Genomic DNA, 22,999 nt, shown 5'->3' on the forward strand with positions numbered 1-22,999 from the left:
CACGGGTAGAAAAGACTATCTGTATGCTTTAGGATTTGGCAGAGCTCCCTTTGAACTTGGGAGGTAGTGAACTGCAGTGAGAAAGGACGTTTCTGTCAGCACTGTGTTTGCATTTGCGTCTACCGTTTAATGTCTCGAGGTGACCGCTGTCCTTTGTAGACCTCCTTGTCTCCAAAATGAACGTGGTAATACCTCCTGTGGTTAGGGAGAGTGGGGTTAGCAGGTATTTAAAACAATACTGTGGATGCTTGGGTACAACTTTTCCAGCGAACACATTTACATGCCTATTACCCGATACACTTGATTTACTGATAATCTATTTTGCATGAGATCCCACAGCTGTCCTTTCATAACAGGAGGCAAGTTTTTAAACCATGACTTAGTTTTCCCCCCTTATTTTAGTTGTAAAAATGGTTATCAGAAATCTAGAAATTACAGACAGGAAAGTGTTGAAAGTGGAAAACCACCTGTGTTCGTCCGTCACCTAGAAATAGAAATTAACATCCGTGTATCGTCTCAGTTTTTTCTCCTGGTTACCTTGCATGTGATTCTGTGGGTAAACCAAATGAAATCATGTCTTTACTATTGCATGAGTGTTTTCTCAGCACAGATCACATTGTATTCTGGCAGTAGGTCTCCAGGGGCAGGAAGTGAAGAAATCACTGGGGTACAAGTCATACTGTAACCTATTAATGAAACTTCCTAATGGAAAATACCAGACATTGCTCAAATACCAATGTCTTTGGTTTTGTAAAGTAGGACACTGAGTAATTCCAATTATTAGATAAAGTACTTTGACCTACCTGGGAGAATACCTGCCTCTCTAGAGTTGCTGTTTCCTGGTTGTGGGACCTTGGTAAGGTCATTAAATAGCACCACAGTTTCCTAATCTGCAAAAATAACAAATAGCGTGGCTTTTAATGGGTGGCTTTGGGAATCAAACAAGTTAATATATAAAAATTGTATGGTGCTTGGTTCAGAGCTCTATCTGTGATAGCTAAAATAGTGACATTAACCCGTGTAAGTATCCAGTATGGCACAGGTGTCCAGTAGATGCTTACTCCTCAAGTATCTAATTGTTGGCTTCTACTGTCTCCCTTTTAATGTTCCCCCCTCCCCCAGCCCCGATCATCTTCTTCAAGTACCTTTACTTTGCAAACCTACCTGTGTATGCATGCTCAGTCACTTCAGTCCAGTTCAATTCTTTGCAACCCCATGGACTGTAGCCCACCAGGCTCCTCTGTCCATGGGATTCTCCAGGCAAGAATACTGGAGTGGGTTGCCATGCCCTCCTCCAGGGGATCTTCCTGACCCAGGGATTGAACTCAACATCTCTTATATCACCTGCATTGGCAGGTGGGGTTTTTGTTTTTTTTTTTTTACCACTAGTGCCACCTGGGAAGTCCCATTATTCCTTTAAAAATAACCTACCTGATATTTTAAATGAGAGATTAAAGAGTAATATTTCTGGGCTATTGCTAGAGAGGGCACATCGATAGAGTCACACAGGAAACCCTTAACATCTGTGATGGTCTGCACAATGGGGTGTCTGTTTTCAGCTCAGACACCAACCAGAACAGTTACTTATCCTAACAGGAGGGGCAAAATGAGACTGTCATCACTGCAGTGTGGTAGACGACACAGAACAAAACACAGAGGAAGCAGGCAGGAAGTGCCCCGAGGAGGAGGACAGCCTCGTGACTCTTGAGTCTTGTGCGGGGACCTCCTGGGGGTCGTCCATAGTGACTGTGCTTTGGGGACATCAGAGGCGGAGGCTGGAGGCCGGAGGCCAGGGAGCGTGGGGACCAGTAGTCAGTAGACACTCAGTAAGTGCTGAAAAAGAATGAATGAGTAAATGGGTGGATGAATGAGAGGAATACGAAAGTGACACTCCCATCACCACCTGGAGTAGTACAAGAACAGCTAGGCAACAGGAATCCCCTCAGAATCAGAGAAAACCTTGCCAGACCATAAGAGAGTGGTGTTTTGTTGTACTGGGTGCAGGGGTTCTGTCCTTTTCTCAATGAGAAAGTATTCACTCCTTTGGAGAATATTTTACCGAGTATGTACTATGTATCTGATGTGGTTCTGGGCACTGGGGGAGTGAACAAAGCATTCAAAGTCGCCCTTCTCTGGAGCTTACATTCTAGTAGAAGGAAACAGACAATACATGATAAATACATGATATGCTAGGTGATGTTACGTGGTGTAGGAGAAAATAAGACAAGAGCGTAGGGGGTTGCTATTTGATACATGTAAGGGTCAGCTACTGTGATAACGTTTGCGTAGAGAGTGGAAGAAAGTAAGGGAAGGAGCAAGTCTTCTGTGTATCCAGGAGAAAAGAACTTCTGATAGAACAGCAGGTGAAAATGGCCTGGGGCACAGAACAGCAGGGCCAGCATGGATGGTAGACCAAGGGGCAGACTTCAGAGAGTTTGGTTTAGGGTGGAGGAGGGGGAGATTATGTAATTGTGATATTTTGTTTATAATAAGAAATAATATTTGGTCTTTAGCTGCTTTTTTTTGGGGGGGGGGGTCACAGAGCAGCTAAAACCCTTGGAAGGTTCCAAGTGCTGAGAATGATACAGGTGCTTTTGTTGTGTTTGATGAGATGACTTTGGATCTAAGGATGGGGGCTGAAGATTGAGTAATCAACAATGGCCAGAGATTTAATCAATCATGTCTGTTTAGTGAAGCCTCCACAAAACCCCAGAAGGGTTTGGGAAGCTTCAGTTGGTGAACACATGGAAGTATCAGGTGACTGGTCTGATAGGAGAGGACGCAAAAGCACCATACCCCTTCCCTATATCTTGCCCTGTATATCCCTTCCCTCTGGCTACTCCTGCGTTATATCCTTTTATGATAAGCTGGTGATCTGGTAAGTAAAATGTGTATTTGAGGACCATGAGTCACTCTAGCAAGTTGATCAAGCCCCGGGAAGAAATTCTGGGAACTTTGGATTTATAGCCAGTTGATCATAAGTACAGGTAACAACCTGAGCTTGCACTTGGCGTCTGAAATTTATCGGGGTGGCAGTTTGTAGGATTGAACGCTCAGCCTTTGGAATCTGACGCTGTCTTCTGGTAGGCAGTGTCAGAGTTGAGTTGAGCTGTAGGACAGTCAGCTTGTGTCCAAGAATCGCTTGAGTGTGTGGGAGCCTCTCCACCCTCAGCATGGGAATGGGGCCCCAGGCCAGTTTGGTGAGACTCTGTAGGTTGTGGTAAAGTTTGGCTCTAACTCAGAATGAGGTCGGAAGCCACTGGAAAATTCTGCGGAGGCAGAGCATGATTTGATTTCGTCTGTGAAAGAAGTGCACTGCCTCTGCTGTGAAGGACAGAGAAGCGGATGGAAGGTGGCCAGTGCGGAGATGATACCTTGTGGTAGTCTTGACAAGAAGGTGGCGGTGGTGCCGTGGGTAGTAGTGGAGTGATGAGGAAAGGTCAGGTTCTGGGTCTATAGGTTGTGAAAGAGAACAGTGCAAGAGTTGCTATCTCCTGGGAGGAGTCGGTGTAGGAGGGAAAATGGTGAGTTGTGTTTCACACCTGTTGTGTTTGACATGGCTGCTGTACAACTCAGTGGCAATACCAAGGAGACAGTTGTATTCAGGGGAGAGAGCTGGGATGGGGGTGAAAATTTGGGAGTTGTCATCTTATCGTGGTACGTAATGCCGTACTGTCAGAGGACCTGGAGAATGAGTGCAGAGAGAAAGAAAAGAGGTTTGAGGATTGGCCCTGCAGCACTGCAACTTGCCAAATCTAGAAGATGAGGGAGACTGAGAAGGAAAGGCCTGGGGGAGAGAGAGAGAAGGGGGCAAAAAGGCAGTCATCTGCACGAGAGGCTGCTGTAGGTCACAGGAGAGCTGACCTCCAGATTCTGTAACCGGAAGGGCATGGGTTAGGTGCAGTGCTGGGCACTGACCTTAAAAGTCAGCTTTACCTGCTTTTTTTTGTGATGGTTAGTCATTCTCAATAAACTCTTTTGCTGTGTTCATAAGCTTCTAGGTCTAAAAAAAACTGAATGAATGAATGAGTGAATGAAAGAGAGAAACACACACGCACACAGGAGAGGTGAACTCAGAGGCCCTGTTCTGCCTTTAGCAGCGAGAGCTTGGTACCCAGAGTGAGTCAACCCAGGTCAGCAGCAGGTTTGCAGAAGCTGCCGTAGTCAGGTTTGTTTATGTCTGGGTGTGGGTCTCTTATGTAACCAGGCAAATAGGCCACGCTTTACTAGGCCCTTGGCTTCTTGAGGCAGAGTTGGATTTCATTAGAAGTCAGGTTGCAGAGGCTGTAGAGCGGTCAATGCTCTTAACTGTTTCCTGCCAGGGCGGGGACAGATTTGGTGTCAGAGAACAGGCATGCCCCCGCCTTTCCGGCCTCACTATCCGCTGGATTCCCCTTCCCGCTCCAGGTGAATGTCTCTTGTGCGTCACCTCACTAGCGCGTCTAGTATAGCGAGGAGTGCTGCTGAAAACTGCTGCTGCAGGGAGACGTCCCACAGATCACATTACAGAGCAGGGAGAATAAAGGGCAGGCGGGTGCGGGGCAGAGAGAGCTGGAGATCCCCTTGGAGTTACTGTTTATCCTCCAGGCATTCTGCAGGGAGAACCTGGCCCGAGTCCACTTCATCATGTTAGAACATCGTAGTTTCTGAAATCTTCCCTTTGTTCTTGAGAAACGCTGTCTCTGATTGTCTGACTGGATGCTTTGTTCGTCCTGCTCTTATAATCTCTCCCATTGCGTAAGATCTCATCCTTAAATTGCTGGAGGTAAATTTTACCGGCAGGTTGGGTTTGTTGTTTTGGTTACTGTGTTCAGGATGAACTTGGCAAAGTTTTTTAATGTGAACTGAATCTGGAAATAAGAGTTAAAACAGTTTAGGAGCTCTTCATGTAGTAAACAGAATGTTTTGTGCAATTCCAGTTGCCTTGGATTGGTTTTATATGTGTCAAGTTATAACCAAAGTTGAAATTGTTTTTTTTAAGAAGCAAAACTACATCAGTTCAGTTCAGTTCAGTTCAGTCGCTCAGTCGTGTCCGACTCTTTGCGACCCCATGAATCGCAGCATGCCAGGCCTCCCTGTCCATCACCAACTCCGGGAGTTCACTCAGACTCATGTCCATCGAGTTGGTGATGCCATCCAGCCATCTCATCCTCTGTCGTCCCCTTCTCCTCCTGCCCCCAATCCCTCCCAGCATCAGACTCTTTCCCAACGAGTCACCTCTTTGCATCAGGTGGCCAAAGGACTGGAGTTTCAGCTTTAGCATCGTTCCTTCCAAAGAACACCCAGGACTGATCTCCTTCAGAATGGACTGGTTGGATCTCCTTGCAGTCCAAGGGACTCTCAAAACTCCATGAGAGAATTAAAATTATATAACCTCGTTTACTTTTCTAATAATAGCAAGCATTAGTTTGTGTCAGGTTAAAATCCTTTGTTTCAGATTGTGTTCTAATCACTTAAAGTTTGAACTATTTAATACATACAGCAATTCGATGAGAGAGATGTATTATCATCCCTATTTTATAGATCAGGTAGTGGAGATATGAAGAGGTTAAGTAACTTGCCCAGCGTCACACAGCTAATAGATGGTGGAGTAGAACTTTGAATCCAAGCATTCCAAGACCCTTGTTCTTAATGACTGCAGAGCACTGCTCTTTACTCATTTAAAATTGGCAGCTATTGGATGGGAATTGAGTTTTTGTTACTTTTAAACCATCTCTGAAATATGAGTTTACCAAATACTAAAAATTAATACTATCAGCAAAACTCTACAATTAATTTTTTTGCTAAGAAAAACTGTTTACAAATCAGCATTCATTTAGGACAAAGAGTTGATTTTTTTTATTGTAAATTATTTCTGTATGTTCATTGAAGAAAGACCTGAAGGATATATTTTTTTTTGCAGGGGGAGCAATAATTTTTCCCTTAATTCACTACTAAAGTGGTTACATATGGAAGTAATTAAATCATATATCTTGAAAATCTTGATAAGATTTTTTTTTATGAAACTTGTAGGTTTTTCTTTGAACTGAAACTAGCAATAGAGCATTAATCACTTTAATATGAATGTATGTAACTGATGTTTATTTGAAGATACTGTATACGACTCTTTTCTTTCCACAATAAATCTTATTTCTGCTGGTCTGCAGCTCCTTATTTGTAGTAACTGGTATTGAAGTTAGTAAAAGAGTGGAAGTCTAGTAAGTCTGTGTCCTCTTTTGGGTTATTAGTCTGTATTCACTTCTAGGTCCTGTTATCTTTTGATATATCCTGGCAAGTGGAGGCTTTGGATGCTTCAGGGAGTTACACTGCAAAGGATTTGGGGGCCAGTTTTATAAACAGTTGCAGTGTGTGACCCAGAAAAATCTACATGGCAGGTTTTGGATGACAGATGGAGAGAGGGGATTTTCCTTTCTTGCTACTCTTTTAAGATTTTGTATAGCCATGCCCTCCATCAACAAGGCTTACTATCATTTCCTAAGGGACAGGATGAAGACATGGTCTAGGCCAGTTGTCCAAAGTGTAGGGTAAGTCCTCTGGCCACTGTTGATCTTTGATATGGTGTCCCAGCCTAACACGAGATGACTCTGAGTCACCTAGTAAGGCAGGTATTTCCTTTTCTGTTTTCTTCTAACTCTGATTCAAGGAGGAAGTCAGTTGGCACCATTGCCCTTGTAACATCTCCCAGACCTTTCATACTGTTCCCATGAACAGTGTGAAAAGGCAAAGTGATAGGATACTAAAGAGGAACTCCCCAGGTCAGTAGGTGCCCAGTATGCTACTGGAGAGCAGTGGAGAAATAACTCCAGAAAGAATGAAGGGATGGAGCCAAAGCAAAAACAATACCCAGCTGTGGATGCGACTGGAGATAGAAGCAAGGTCCGATGCTGTAAAGAGCAATATTGCATAGGAACCTGGAATGTCAGGTCCATGAATCAAGGCAAATTGGAAGTGGTCAAACAGGAGATGGCAAGAGTGAACGTCGACTTTCTAGGAATCAGCAAACTGAAATGGACTGGAATGGGTGAATTTAACTCAGATGACCATTATATCTACTACTGCGGACAGGAGTCCCTCAGAAGAAATGGAGTAGCCATCATGGTCAACAAAAGAGTCCAGAATGCAGTACTTGGATACAATCTCAAAAACGACAGAATGATCTCTATTTGTTTCCAAGGCAAACCATTCAATATCACAGTAATCCAAGTCTATGCCCCAACCAGTAACACTGAAGAAGATGAAGTTGAACGGTTCTATGAAGACCTACAAGACCTTTTAGAACTAACACCCAAAAAAGATGCCCTTTTCATTATAGGGGACTGGATGCAAAAGTAGGAAGTCAAGAAACACCTGGAGTAACAGGCAAATTTGGCCTTGGAATACGGAATGAAACAGGGCAAATACTGATAGAGTTTTGCCAAGAAAATGCACTGTTCATAGCAAACACCCTCTTCCAACAACACAAGAGAAGACTCTACACATGGACATCACCAGATGGTCAACACCGAAATCAGATTGATTATGTTCTTTGCAGCCAAAGATGGAGAAGCTCTATACAGTCAACAAAAAACAAGACCAGGAGCTGACTGTGGCTCAGATCATGAACTCCTTATTGCCAAATTCAGACTGAAATTGAAGAAAGTAGGGAAAACCACTAGACCATTCAGGTATGACCTAAATCAAATCCCTTATGATTATACAGTGGAAGTGAGAAATAGATTTAAGGGCCTAGATCTGATAGAGTGCCTGATGAACTATGGACAGAGGTTCATGACATTGTACAGGAGACAGGGATCAAGACCATCCCCATGGAAAAGAAATGCAAAAAAGCAAAATGGCTGTCTGAGGAGGCCTTACAAATAGCTGTGAAAAGAAGAGAAGCGAAAAGCAAAGGAGAAAAGGAAAGATATAAACAACTGAATGCAGAGTTCCAAAGAATAGCAAGGAGAGATAAGAAAGCCTTCCTCAGCGATCAGTGCAAAGAAATAGAGGAAAACAACAGAATGGGAAAGACTAGAGATCTCTTCAAGAAAATTAGAGATACCAAGGGAACATTTCATGCAAAGATGGGCTCGATAAAGGACAGAAATGGTATGGACCTAACGAAGCAGAAGATATTGAGAAGAGATGGCAAGAATACACAGAAGAATTGTACAAAAAAGATCTTCATGACCCAGATAATCACAATGATGTGATCACTGACCTAGAGCCAGACATCCTGGAATATGAAGTCAAGTGGGCCTTAGAAAGCATCACTACGAACAAAGCTAGTGGAGGTGATGGAATTCCAGTTGAGCTCTTTCAAATCCTGAAAGATGATGCCGTGAAAGTGCTGCACTCAATATGCCAGCAAATTTGGAAAACTCAGCAGTGGCCACAGGACTGGAAAAGGTCAGTTTTCATTCCAATCCCAAAGAAAGGCAATGCCAAAGAATGCTCAAACTACTGCACAATTGCACTCATCTCACACGCTAGTAAAGTAATGCTCAAAATTCTCCAAGCCAGGCTTCAGCAATACGTGAACCGTGAACTTCCTGATGTTCAAGCTGGTTTTAGAAAAGGCAGAGGAACCAGAGATCACATTGCCAACATCCACTGGATCATCGAAAAAGCAAGAGGGTTCCAGAAAAACATCTATTTCTGCTTTATTGACTATGCCAAAGCCTTTGACTGTGTGGATCACAATAAACGGTAGAAAATTCTTCAAGAGATGGGAATACCAGACCACCTGACCTGCCTCTTGAGAAATCTGTATGCAGGTCCGGAAGCAACAGTTAGAACTGGACAGGGAACAACAGACTGGTTCCAAATAGGAAAAGGAGTATGTCAAGGCTGTATATTGTCACCCTGCTTATTTAACTTATATGCAGAGTACATCATGAGAAACACTGGACTGGAAGAAGCACAAGCTGGAATCAAGTTTGCCGGGAGAAATACCAATAACCTCATATATGCAGATGACACCACCCTTATGGCAGAAAGTGAAGAGGAACTAAAAAGCTTCTTGATGAAGGTGAAAGAAGAGAGTGAAAAAGTTGGCTTAAAGCTCAACATTCAGAAAACGAAGATCATGGTATCCGGTCCCATCACTTCATGGGAAATAGATGGGGAAACAGTGGAAACAGTGTCAGACTTTATTTTTTGGGGCCCCAAAATCACTGCAGATGGTGACTGCAGCCATGAAATTAAAAGACGCTTACTGCTTGGAAGAAAAGTCATGACCAACCTAGATAGCATATTGAAAAGCAGAGACATTACTTTGCCAACAAATGTCTGTCTAGTCAAGGCTATGGTTTTTCCAGTGGTCATGTATGGATGTGAGAGTTGGACTGTGAAGAAAGCTGAGTGCCAAAGAATTGATGCTTTTGAACTGTGGTGTTGGAGAAGACTCTTGAGAGTCCCTTGGACTGCAAGGAGATCCAACCAGTCCATTCTGAAGGAGATCAGCCCTGGGATTTCTTTGGAAGAAATGATGCTAAAGCTGAAACTCCAGTCCTTTGGCCACCTCATGCGAAGAGTTGACTCATTGGAAAAGACTCTGATGCTGGGAGGGATTCAGGGCAGGAGGAGAAGGGGACAAGAAAGGATGAGGTGGCTGGATGGCGTCACTGACTCGATGGACGTGAGTCTGAATGAACTCCGGGAGTTGGTGATGGACAGGGAGGCCTGGCGTGCTGCGATTCATGGGGTCACAAAGAGTTGGACATGACTGAGCGACTGAGCAACTGAACTGAAATCTATCAGGATCTCCCTTTATGACAGAGAGCAGGCTCTGAAGATCCCCAACTTTGATAGGCAACTGTGTTTGGTCAGAATGTAGTTTCATTGTTCTGTGTTTCCTTGTTTTAGTATGTGTAATTCTGTTCTACTTTCAACAGGAAATACTGGTTTTCTGTTTATAGTGAGGATAAGGTTTTTCTATGAAAATTAGTTTTAATCAAAGGAAAATGATGAGTTAATCTAAAAACAAGAACTAGAGTATATAATAATGTAGGTGATATGTAGACATGGCAAAACAGTGAATTTCATAGAGGAATGGCAAAATTATGGGAAATATTGGTCTGATATCTGCTAAGGGCTTCCCTGGTGGCTCAGTGGTAAAGAATCCACCTGCCAATGCAGGAGATGTGGGTTTGATTTCTGGGTTGGGAAGATCTCCTGGAAAAGGAAGTGGCAACCCACTCTAGCATTCTTGCCTGGGAAATACCATGGACAGAGGAGCTTGGCGGGCTATAGTCCATGGGGTCGCAAAAGAGACAGACAGGACTTGGTGACTAAAGAAAAACAACCTTTGCTATGGTTAATTGTATAAAGATCTACGGTCTCTTCTGTATTTGTTTTGGAATTCAAAATGTTCAGGTCTTATTGGCAGAGAGCTGTTATATATGATATGACTTGCATAGGAGATACTGAGGCAGTGCCATCATCAAGTACTGCAGTATTTCTGCAAGAAAATATATGAATGTACAGTGGGATAAATAAAGATAAATACATGACCCCATGTGGTTCAGCTCAGGTCACGAAATATGTTTTTGAACCAAATATAAGAAAAGTTTTGATTTTCAGAGATTTCTAGATTTCAGAATCACAGATAAGAGATTATAGATCTGTCTTTGTAAACAAATTACATCATTTTCTAAAATACTGATTAAATTAATCATGTGGAAAACAAATTATACACCAACTTGGTCCAAGTAGCTCTGCTATCTTAAAGTTTATTTTACTGCTGTGTATCACCTCTGTATACATTCTGATCTGCTATATTGGGCCAGGTAGATGTGTTTGTGGAAGAAACACTGAATCCAAGTGACTTTATACCTGTGTATATGAACATGGAAGTAGTTCTTGGTCCTGCTCAGCCTTGAGATGTGAGGGTCAGTTTTGAACATAGGACTTGCTCTCTTGGTAATTATGAACTTGGATATTGGCTAAATGGCAATGCATTCACTGGCGCCAGACAATTTGGGGGAATATTTCATTTGGTTCTGTGTCTTTAAGATAGAAAATCCATCAATTGTTTGCAACTGTTTAGTTGAGTGTAATGTTAGTTCTTAGATAGTCTAGTTATCAATGAAGTCTTAATTTAGCCATGATCAAAATATTTAAAAAGGGGCATGACCAGACTCCCCAGCCAGCTATTTTATAGTCTGTGAACTTAAGACATTGTAGAGCAGTTAAGCTGGATTAATTACAGCTCAGAGGGTCATGTTATTTATGATTGTTTTTCAAACATTCTGGAAAATGATAAATGAGCAAGTATTTTCTTCAGAACACATTGAGATTTGTCAGATTCTTGATTTATACCCTTTAGAACATGCTTTTATTTTTTTTTGTAATTAGCATAAAAATGTATAGTAATTGATCATAAAAATTATACTTAAGAAGTATTTATGGGTTTTGTATGTTATATTCCATCTATTTAAATAATTTGATAAAACAAGACACTGTAGACATGAAGTTTTGCTTTTACATTGTATATTTCCTCAAGAAGCTTAATTAAATTTCACTTCACTATTCTGTAGGGAAGAGGTATACTTAGATGTAGAATCTGAGCCCAGGGCCATTTGGCTCATACATATTTATATTTGAATTTTATATTGTTGTCCAGGATTTTCCATGAAGAATAGAGTTGTTTTTTTTTTTTAACTTCTGGTACATTAGTGCAACAGTTATTAATGTTTTTTCATTTCTCAACTCACTCCCATGGGCTTACCTGGATTTTAAGTCATGACATAAATAAGACAGGTGGTAGGATTAGGGCCACTTCTGATGGAGCAGAGGCAGCACTAACCCTTTTGCACCCACTCAAGAAACGTTACTGGGATGTCAGTGAGGATGGCATTTGCTGTGGCTGTAACTTATTAAAGTAATTTACAGGTATTAAGAATCTACTGTTAGGATAATACAGTATGATTAATATTAATAACCTTGTACCTCACACTGAACATGGTAAAATCACCATTAATAATAACAAAACATCAAATATAACAGTGACAATATTTATTGAGCAATTGCTAAGTGCCAGGCATGTGTTAAGTGCTTCTCATGTCTGAACTCATTTAATCCTTATAACCACACTATGAAGAAAGCACCATAATTATCTGCTTCTTTATGGATGAGGATACTTTATAAATGTTTTTGGAGATCAAGTAAGTTAACCAGAGTCACAAAAAATGAGGCATTCTGACTTGACAATGTTTTATTATCCTCAACTTTATCTTCCTCATATAGGGCTCCCCTCATAGCTCAGTTGGTAAAGAATCCACCTGAAATGCAGGAAACACCAGTTTGATCCCTGGGTCTCCTTCCCTGGAGAACAGAAAGGCTACCCACTCCAGTATTCTGGCCTGGAGAATTCCATGGACTATATAGTCCATGGGGTCACAAACAGTTGGACACGACTGAGCAGCTTTCATTCTTTTTATATTCCTCACAAATACAGTAACATCTCAACTCTCTGGGACTCAACTTTGAGCAACTTTGCCTGCCTGGAACAAACCTGAGAACATGGAAAGCAAGCGAAAACATTTCTGTAGTAAACATAGAAACAAAACTCTCTCTGTATGAGATTATACATATTCAGCAGGCAATGAATGGCCAGACTGCGTCCTATCCAGGGTCCTTTCGGAAAAGGTCTGGAGCCTGACTACTTCAGTGGAATCCGAGGCTTCGAGTATGGTCACTAATGCTTCTGTGCTATATAAAGTGAAATGAGTTTTAGTTTAGTGTTAAGAATTGAAGACCAAAAACCCAGTTGATTCTTACAAAAATCTTTCATGGTTGGAAAAATAGTACTTGAAATGGGCACATATTTCTTTATCTGAAATGATACATTCTTTACAAATGTTTTAGCTAACAGAGGGTTTGGATGTAGAAGAGAAAATGCTTGCATTGTTGATCTTGTTATGTGAAGACAGCGAAATGCCATCTTGATTTTTTTCTTGTGGTTTGGTTAAGACAGTAAAGCTCGACTGTAAAATAAATTCCTTCTATTTATTTGCCCTGTTTTCGTTTTTCCTCTAGATCGTTCCTTTGATGCCCTCAAAAAATCCAAGCACCCCTCAACATTGCTTGCTGCTGGCCAGCTCTCTGACATGCTGAATGGTGGTGATGACGTCTACGCTAACTGCATGGTGATAGATCAGGTGAGGTATGAGTGCCGTCTCTAGGGGGATCTGTCCTCTTTTAAAAATGTGCGCATCTCAGAATTCCATTGTGCATTGTTGTATCCTCGGAAAATTCCAGCCTAAGAGCAGCCAGGTGATGTTGCTGTGGAATCTCATCATACGATCTCTTGACGTAGGTCCTTTCTTGGGAACCCAGCACACCTTAACTTCCACCGAGAAGCACCATGGGAGGGGTCTTAGGACACCGGCAAGAATAATATGGGAACTTATCCATGGGGCCAAAATAGGAAATGACATTTGGGAGGCCAGTTTCTTCTCTGACCTGATTATGTAATATTTGTATTCAAATCCAGCAGACACTAATGAGCGAGAGCTTAATGCCAGCCCCATGTGAGACTGTCACATAAATTACTTGCTTAATCCTCACAACACACCTATTAGTGTGTGATTAGGATATAGAGCTTTAGTATTAAAACAGAATGGTGAGATGTTGCAGGGAGGCTGGAACCTTTTAGAATTCTCCACCCATTCCCTGATAGAGATTTGTGAGTTAAAACTCAGAGAGACAGATGGCTTGGATGTGTATCTACGTAGGGATTTATTCTTTGTTCTTTCCTGTAGCTTGGTGATCCTCACATGTTAATATTTTTAAAATTATAGTTATAGATCTGAAAATTTCTGCATGCCCTAATTTATGGGAGGTTTAAGGGATTCTCAAGAGTAATTTTGATAGCACATAATTTCTGCCTTATTTCCTGGTTTTAAAACCTGATCTCCACATAAGAGTTATTTTGTATATGCTCATTGAACAGTGATCTATTTTGTTCTTTTTGGGTTGTTGTTGTTAGTATACGTATATTGTATACTATATTGTTAGTATACATATATTTTACCCTATTGTATCTGTTACTTATAGATATTTTTTATGATGTGAACTTTTTTTTTTTCTGTCTAGTGAATGCTAATTTCTGCCCATTGGTTGAATGTCTCTTTCCTTTGGTTATGAGAAATTGTTACATTAAGTGCATAGTATAAATGGGATAGATTGGAGTGATATTCAAAATGACAGAAAAACCAAAAAATCAGAATGGACATCAGCTCTCAAGAACGAGTGCATTTCTTTAGGTGTGAAGCACTGAATGTCAGCCCTAGTTATAGAAATCTAGGATGAGACACAGAGTTTAGGACAAAGTGGGAGTTCTGGGGACATTCTTTTAAGATGCAAGGTGATTGGACTTACTGTGCTCTAGCAACATTCCGATTTTAATGGCTTTATTCTGTTGCCACATTTTCTCAGTGTTTAAATACATTTGTCATTATTTTTTCATTCTGTTCCCCAGTGAATATTGCAGTACTTCCATTTACCCCCAGAAGCTAAAATTGTACTTGACCCAACATTTGTGGGGGCAAACTGTGTCTTTGTATGTTGTAAGATACATTAAAAATGGAAAACTTTGGAAGCCAAATTAAGGATAGGAAAATAACTTCTGTTTGGAAGTACTTTGAGAGAAGTTTTGCTTTAATAATGTGAAACATACATCCAAAGAGAACTCAAACAGCCTGATTGGTAAACTGAAATGAAGTAGAAGATTGCTGAATTTGTGCAGTGAAACAAAAATCAAAATCTGGCTACAAGTCACAGAGTTTCTTATATCGGTGTGGTGTCGTTTGTAGTATAATTACATCATTTGTTTTACTGTTCCTATGTCCATTTGAATAGCAAGGACAACATAAGGAGTCCAGATTCTGCATACTGAAAATAGTTTCTAGCAATATCTGGAAAGAATCTAATTTTCTTCATCTCTCTCAATCTGGCATGGAAACCTGAAAAAACGGCTAGCTTATTTACATACTGTTTCCTATGAGTTTTCAAGGTTATCAAGCTACCTGATGAGGAAGCTCATGTGATATAAACTACTTTGAAAATTATCATATAAACTACTTTGAAAAAAATTTATTTGGACATTATTTCAAGCCTGTATAATTCAGTACAAAGAATTCTTGTATACTCTTAATAAAAAAATCTCCAAATTTTACCATATTTTACTTCATTATTCTGAGTATGTATTTGTATATGTGTACTTGTAAATGCTTAAGATATGTATACAAATATTAACTTGTTTGAGAGTAAATTGAAAATATGATGCCCTTTTACTCCTCAATCTTTCATAGTGTATTTTCCTAAAAGCATAGATATTCTCTTACTTAAGCCATATAGTTACCAAAATCAGGAAATCATCATCCACACACTATTAGCCGTTTATAGACATTATTCAATTTTAGCCAATTGTTCCAGTAATGTTCTTTGTAGCAAAAGAAAATTAAATAGCATGTCTTGCATTTAGTTGTCTCTCTTTTAGTCTTCTTTAATCTGGGACAGTTACTTAGTGTTTGTCTTTTACAATAATTTTGAAGAATATATTCCAGGTTGTTTTTGGAGCTGCTCTCTTTGTTTTTACTGTTTTCTTGCTCAAAAGTGATGCCTTTTGATGACCACCACTTCAGATCACCAGTACTTCCTTCAGTTCAGTTCAGTTCAGTTCAGTCGCTCAGTCGTGTCCGACTCTTTGTGACCCCATGAATCGCAGCACACCAGGCCTCCCTGTCCATCACCAACTCCCGGAGTTCATTCAGACTCACGTCCTTCGAGTCAGTGATGCCATCCAGCCATCTCATCCTCTGTCGTCCCCTTCTCCTCCTGCCCCCAATCCCTCCCAGCATCAGAGTCTTTTCCAATGAGTCAACACTTCGCATGAGGTAGCCAAAGTACTGGAGTTTCAGCTTTAGCGTCATTCCTTCCAAAGAAATCCCAGGGCTGATCTCCTTTAGAACGGACTGGTTGGATCTCCTTGCAGTCCAAGGGACTCTCAAGAGTCTTCTCCAACACCACAGTTCAAAAGCATCAATTCTTTGGCGCTCAGCCTTCTTCACAGTCCAATTCTCTCATCCATACATGACCACTGGAAAAACCATAGCCTTGACTAGATGGACCTTTGCTGGCAAAGTAATATCTCTGCTTTTGAATATGCTATCTAGGTTGGTCATAACTTTTCTTTCAAGGAGTAAGCATCTTTTAATTTCATGGCTGCAGTCACCATCTGTAGTGATTTTGGGGCCCAAAAAAATAAAGTCTGACACTGTTTCCACTGTTTCTCCATCTATTTCCCATGAAGTGATGGGACCAGATGCCATGGTCTTCGTTTTCTGAATGTTGAGCTTTAAGCCAACTTTTTCACTCTCCACTTTCACTTTCATCAAGAGGCTTTTTAGTTCCTCTTCACTTTCTGCCATAAGGGTGGTGTCATCTGCATATCTGAGGTTATTGATATTTCTCCCGGCAATCTTGATTCCAGCTTGTGCTTCTTCCAGCCCGACGTTTCTCATGATGTACTCTGCATAGAAGTTAAATAATCAGGGTGACAATATACAGCCTTGACATACTCCTTTTCCTATTTGGAACCAGTCTGTTGTTCCCTGTCCAGTTCTAACTGTTGCTTCCTGACCTGCATACAGGTTTCTCAAGAGGCAGGTCAGGTGGTCTGGTATTCCCATCTCTTTTAGAATTTTCCACCGTTTATTGTGATCCACACAGTCAAAGGCTTTGGCATAGTCAATAAAGCAGAAATAGATGTTTTTCTGGAACTGTCTTGCTTTTTTGATGATCCAGCGGATGTTGGCAATTTGATCTCTGGTTCCTCTGCCTTTTCTAAAACCAGCTTGAACCTCTGGAAGTTCACGGTTCACGTATTGCTGAAGCCTGGCTTGGAGAATTTTGAGCACTTCCTTAGGGCAAGTGTTTTGATCCACTGGGACTTAAAAAAAAAAGATTATTTATTTGTCTGCCTTGGGTCTTAGTTGGATCAAGTGAGATCTCCCATTGTGGCGCACAGAGTCTCTAGTTGTGACGTGGGCTACTGTAGTTGCAGGGCATGGGCTCAGTTGCTCAGCAGCATGTGGGATCTTAGCTTCCTGACCGGGGATCAAACCTGTGTTCCCCTGCATTGGAGTCATAACCGCTGAATCACCAGGGAGGTCCCCAAGTGGGACTGTTTTTTCACACCATCCAGTGGAGGTGGTACTTTCTCTTCCTGATGCAGATTTTAGATCAGTCTTTGGCCCTTTGCTGACTCCCTCCCATGCAGATTTTTCCAGACTGCCCTTACCCTACTGCAAAGTCTCATGGCAAGAGTATGACAGGTTGCTGGCTGAGATTTCATGTTTAGTATTTCAGTTCAGTTCAGTCGCTCAGTCATGTCTGACTCTTTGTACCCCATAAACCACAGTATGCCACGTCTCCCTGTCCATCACCAACTCCCCGAGTCCACCCAAAACCATGTCCATTGTGTCAGTGATGCCATCCAAGCATCTCATCCTCGGTTGTCCCCTTCCTCTCCTGCCCTCAATCTTTCCCAGCATCAGGGTCTTTTCAAATGAGTCAGCTCTCTGCATCAGGTGGCCAAAGTATTGGAGTTTCAGCTTCAGCATCAGTCCCTCCAATGAACATCCAGGACTGATCTCCTTTAGGATGGACTGGTTGGATCTCCTTGCAGTCCAAGGGACTCTCAAGAGTCTTCTCCAGCACCACAGTTCAAAAGCATCAATTCTTCGGTGCTCAGCTTTCTTCACAGTCCAACTCTCACATCCATACATGACCACTGGAAAAACCATAGCCTTGACTAGCCGGACCTTTGTTGGCAAAGTAATGTCTCTTCTTTTTAATATGCTGTCTAGGTTGGTCATAACTTTTCTTCCAAGGAGCAAGCATCTTTTAAATTTCATGACTGCAATCACCATCCTCAGTGATTTTGGAGCCCAGAAAAATAAAGTCAGCCATTGTTTCCACTGTCTCCCCACCTATTTGCCATGAAGTGATGGGACCAGATGCCATAATCTTCATTTTCTGAATGTTGAGCTTTAAGTCAACTTTTTCACTCTCTTTTTTCACTTTCATCAAGAGGCTCTTTAGCTCCTCTTCACTTTCTGCCATAAGGGTGGTGTCATCTGCATATCTGAGGTTATTGATATTTCTCCTGGCAATCTTGATTCCAACTTGTGCTTCCTCCAGCCCAGTGTTTCTCATGATGTACTCTGCATCGAAGTTAAATAATCAGGGTGACAATATACAGCCTTGACATACTCCTTTTCCTATTTGGAACCAGTCAGTTGTTCCCTGTCCAGTTCTAACAGTTGCTTCCTGACCTGTATACAGGTTTCTCAAGAGGCAGGTCAGGTGGTCTGGTATTCCCATCTCTTTCAGAATTTTCCACCGTTTATTGTGATCCACACAGTCAAAGGCTTTGGCATAGTCAATAAAGCAGAAATTGATGTTTTTCTGGTACTCTCTTGTTTAGAATTTACAGGTAATTTAAAGTTTGGGGTATTTTCTGTCTTCTAGTTATGCTAAACCCATACATCTTATGTAGCTTTATTTGATCTTTTGTTTGGGAGACTCAGATTTATGTGACTGCCAATGACTTGTTTCCCAGGTTCCTATAAACTATTTTGTAAGCTAAAATGCCTACTCTTTAGTTTTTGTCTCAAGTATTGAAAACATTTCTCCTCATTTTGAGTCAGTGGTTCATAAAATGTTGAAATCATAGTCAGTTTCTGGTTTTGTAATACAGTTTATAAAACACTTGGTCGTCTTCCTTTTGTGTATTATGGGAGAGCAGGAAGTAAACAAAAATATATCATGTAAGAATTCCTTTGCTTACATAAAGAAAAACAAGAACAACAACAACAAAAACCAGAAAAGATAAATAAGTTGGAGGGTCTTTAAATTGTGAAAACTGTATTCTTTGTTCTGCCAATCTTTCCTGGTTTTGCTCAGCAAATATTTTTCTTTCAACTACCAGGTTGGTGATTTGGACATTAACTATATTAATATAGAGGAAATCCCTGCAAATACCTGTCTTGAATCTATGGATTCTTCTCTGGGGCCTGAGAGCAGCAAATCCAGCCTTCCTACTGAAGCCAGTGCTGGCACATACCCACCAAATAAGAGCCCAGAAGTGACGTCACACACGGAAGCCCAATCATCTTTCATATCATCTAGTTCATATGCTTCCAATTTGAGTCTTTCTTTTGGTCTTCGTGGATTTGAAAAGGAGCAAAGTCGTCTAAAGAAAAGAAGGTAAAGTACTACATTCTAGAGAGAAAATGTAGAAAATCAAAGAACTTTGTAGCTGGACTTGGAAAATTCTATTTTCTTATTGTTATTGCCCCCACCATTTTTATTTCTACATCAAAAATTGCCTCCATTTAGGTTCTTATATTTCATGACTTGAAAGTAAGATACATAAGAAAGCTGACAAAAATATAATAAAAGAAAACCACAATGAGATACCATTTAATACTTACTAGATATGCAAAAATTTTATAAAGTGTAATAATACCATATTTTGGTGAAAATGCATATGATAGAAACTCCTATATACAGTTGATATGAGTGAAAGTTGTATAATAACTTTGGAAAATATTTTGGCATTTTCTTGTAAAGTTGGATGTGCATATATATTATGACCCAGCAGTGTTTCTTCTGTGTCCTAAAAGACATGCATAAGACTATTTATTGCAGTAGGAAATAACCCAAATGGTAGGGGATGAAAAGATAAATTACACTGTAGTTACATAATGGGATACTGTGCGGTAGTAAAAGTGAATTAACTATGACTATGTCTACTTGCATAATCACGTGCAACTTAGAAACATGAAGTAGAACAAAAAAAGGAGCCACAAAATACTTCAGTTAGATCTCACATTTATAAAATGCAAAAACAATCTGTTACTGTAGGGCATGTATAATGTGCTTAAGCAATAAGGAAAAACAAATGAGAATGAAGAGGATAAAAATCCCCAAATTTAAGATACTTGTTACATTGAGTGGGCATTGTAGGGAAAGGATAAAACAACAGTGTGGCCAATGTTTGTTTCAAGTTGAGTGGGTTGATGGGTGTTTATTCTATTTTAAATTTTTTATTGGTGTATAATTGTTTCTGCAATGTTGTTAGTTTCTGCTGTACCACAACGTGAATCAGTTATGTGTACACATATCCCCTCCCTCTTGGACCTCCCTCCACTTCCCCACCATCCTACCCATCTAGGTCATCAAAGAGCAGCAAATTGAGGTGTTTGTTTTATTTTTATCCTCTGTAACTTATAGTTACCTTCCATATAATTTCTTGTGTATGTAAAAATGTCCTTAGAACAATCATTTTATTGTGTATGATCGTACATATTTCTATGTGTGTGTGCATATGTGTGAGACCCTGTGTCTTTGTCTTCACTTCTTATCCATTCATCCTTTAGTCTATTTTCTTTAGGGAAGAGCCCCATTTTTACTGATTTCATTTTATCCTAGGGCTTCCCGGGTGGCTCAGATGGTAAAGAATCTGCCTGCAATGTGGGAGACCTGGTTTCGAGCCCTGGGTTGGGAAGATCCCCTGGAGAGGAGCCTGGCGGGCTACAATCCATAGGGTTGCAGAGTTGGACACAACTGAGCGACTAAGCACGCATTACTTTCCTTAGGTAGTGAGAACAAAGAGGATTCTTCATGAGAGTGACAAATGAGAATGAAGAAGAGAAAAATGCCCAAATTTAAGATAATTGTTACATTGAGTGGGCATTGTAGGGAACGAATAAAACAGTGGTGTGGGCAATGTTTGTGAGCCTTGGACCTCTGATTATATGTCCTGTTTTACACATAAGATTATGAATCAAAATAACAATAAAATGAACACACATATGAGTATATATAAATATGTACCTGAATGAATATTCGACAGAAACTTAATCAGAAAGGAGTGAAAGGAAGGGTAAGCATAAGTCACTGGGTGCTGATCCCTGGGTTGCACTGATAAACAACAGCTGGAGGTTAGAAACCTTTAACAGGTAACGGTACCAAGAGTGATGTCTAGTGGATAGATAATAAAAGATCTTCTCTAGATTTTTATTGTGTGAGTTATAGTTTTAAAGATGCTTGTGTGGTCATGGCTGCAAATTAAACTGATGGGACATTTTGGGCTCTGCTTTGATATAAGAGACAAGGAAAATAACCAAATTTGAAGTCTGTTTCTGGTTCTCTGTATTTCAAAATCAAGATGATTTATTGTGTTGTTATTAAAATTTTAGCTCCAGAAGTATAACACTCAAAGAAAAACTACATTTAAAAAGTACATTATATATTAACATGCCTGTGGAAGTTCTCAGCCTCAAAACTTGAGTGGTTTAAAATGTAGATGAAATGGAAGGAGCTGGAACGGTGCAAGGTCAAATTCTTGCCTTTTAATTTTATGGTTATCAAAGTTAAATGAGGAAAGAAAAGCAGTAGGTTAGCAGCATCACCACCTGCTTCTGAAGTGGAGTTGTCATAGGAATCATTTTTTTAAATCTCTAAAATTGATAATTGAACAGGACATGTTTGGAACCTCACTTGACTCATGCCTGACCCATTTCTTGTCACCAGCTCTGGAATGAGATCTTCACACCTCTCCTTGTCTTAGTGTGCTTCCGCCCTCCTGACTTGTCCAGGGGCAAAGGAAAGAGAGCCATACTGCATTTTTCACATGTAAATTGCCCCAGAGCCTGCCCCCTCTCGACTAAACAGCTCAGTGGCTCTGTTTTGTCTGTGTTTTTAATATTTGAAAGGTAACTATTTGGGCCTTGTAAAATTCAAACCCAGATCTCCTGCAGTGCAGGCAGATTCTTTACCAGCTGAGCCACCAGGGAAAGCCAATAATTATATTTACAAAACAGAAATAATGAAGATAGTAGTAATTTGAAATGACTTTTGCTAGGTTGAAATGTTCATTCAGGGAACCATAAAATCTTGTTTAAGAAGATCTATTCAGGATGAGGGGAGAGGAAAAAATGATAGAAATCACTTAAGTATGAATTTTGTTAGGTAGTGAATGAGAGCCCCTTGTAGCTGACACCAATAGAGACTCTGAATTCAGGGAGGTAGAGAGCCATGGCTGTCTTAGTTGATGACTTAGCTGTTTGTTTGCTTTTTGCTGCAGTTCCAGCCTTGATGCCTTGGATGCTGACAGTGAAGGAGAGGGCCATTCGGAGCAGTCGCACAATTGCTACACTCCCGTGTGTCAGAGTTCCTCGAGAACTGGCATTGCTAGCGGGGATGAATTGGACTCTTTTGAGACCAACACTGAACCAGATTTTAATATCTCCAGGACGGAATCATTTTCTTTATCAAGTAGCCTGCAGCTGAAGGTATTCTTATTAGTATTCATTTGGTTTATTAAAAGCCTGGAAAGTATGTTGTCTAAATCTGCTCATCTCTGAAAGACAAATTATGTTTATGGTAACACCTGTGAATGTTTTTTTAATTGAAGACCCATGAACTTCACGAGTCTGTCTTTTCACACTCTCACATTCTAATGTGTATAGTCCCTACGTAGAATGGCTGATTTGTTTTCATGATTCCCCACCAATGAAAATCATCTTATAAGTTTTTGGAAAATGCTACCATTTTGTAGTGTTTTCTGCCATCATCCCTTAAGCAATGGGAGAAAGGCTGGTAGTATGAAGTGAGTTTAAAGGATCAAGCTTGTTTTGCACACATAAAATTTTACTTGGTGCTGGTGATGAGGTAAATAATATTGCCAAGGCAGAGGTAACATTTGTTGAGCTGCATGAACTCATCTGGAATACCATAGACTCTGTTAGTTTTTCCACAGGAGACAGCTTTTGTGTCTTTTTTCACATTGGAGTTTCATTTCATTGTGGTTTCTTGAAATGACTAAACTTTTCCAGTCTTACAGGGAAGCCCTTTTCTGTTTGGACCTATGTTTTCTGTTTTATTTCTATTGTCCACTTGTTTTCTTTTTAAATTGAGTTTACTACTGTAAATGCAACGTGTT

At 40.5% G+C, this 22,999-nt stretch overlaps 1 protein-coding gene across 22 annotated transcripts in view; it reads left to right on the plus strand.

Moving 5' to 3' along the window:
* ARHGEF28 (Rho guanine nucleotide exchange factor 28) overlaps nt 1–22,999 on the plus strand; it is a 342,857-nt gene that overhangs the window by 217,502 nt on the left and 102,356 nt on the right. For all 22 annotated transcript variants that reach the window (XR_015148969.1, XM_086362143.1, XM_086362150.1 and 19 more), the window contains 3 exons: nt 13,021–13,142; nt 18,980–19,257; nt 22,142–22,349. Coding sequence is in view for 21 of the 22 variants with exons in the window: in XM_086362143.1 (XP_086218269.1) it covers nt 13,021–13,142; nt 18,980–19,257; nt 22,142–22,349 (608 nt within the window). In the remaining variant the exon portion in view is untranslated. The remainder of the gene's footprint in view (nt 1–13,020; nt 13,143–18,979; nt 19,258–22,141; nt 22,350–22,999) is intronic.

The sequence above is a fragment of the Bos grunniens genome, chromosome 20 (assembly GCF_055505025.1).
Source record: "Bos grunniens cultivar Pamir isolate PY7600 chromosome 20, Bosgru_T2T1.0, whole genome shotgun sequence".
Classification (NCBI taxonomy): domain Eukaryota; kingdom Metazoa; phylum Chordata; class Mammalia; order Artiodactyla; family Bovidae; genus Bos; species Bos grunniens.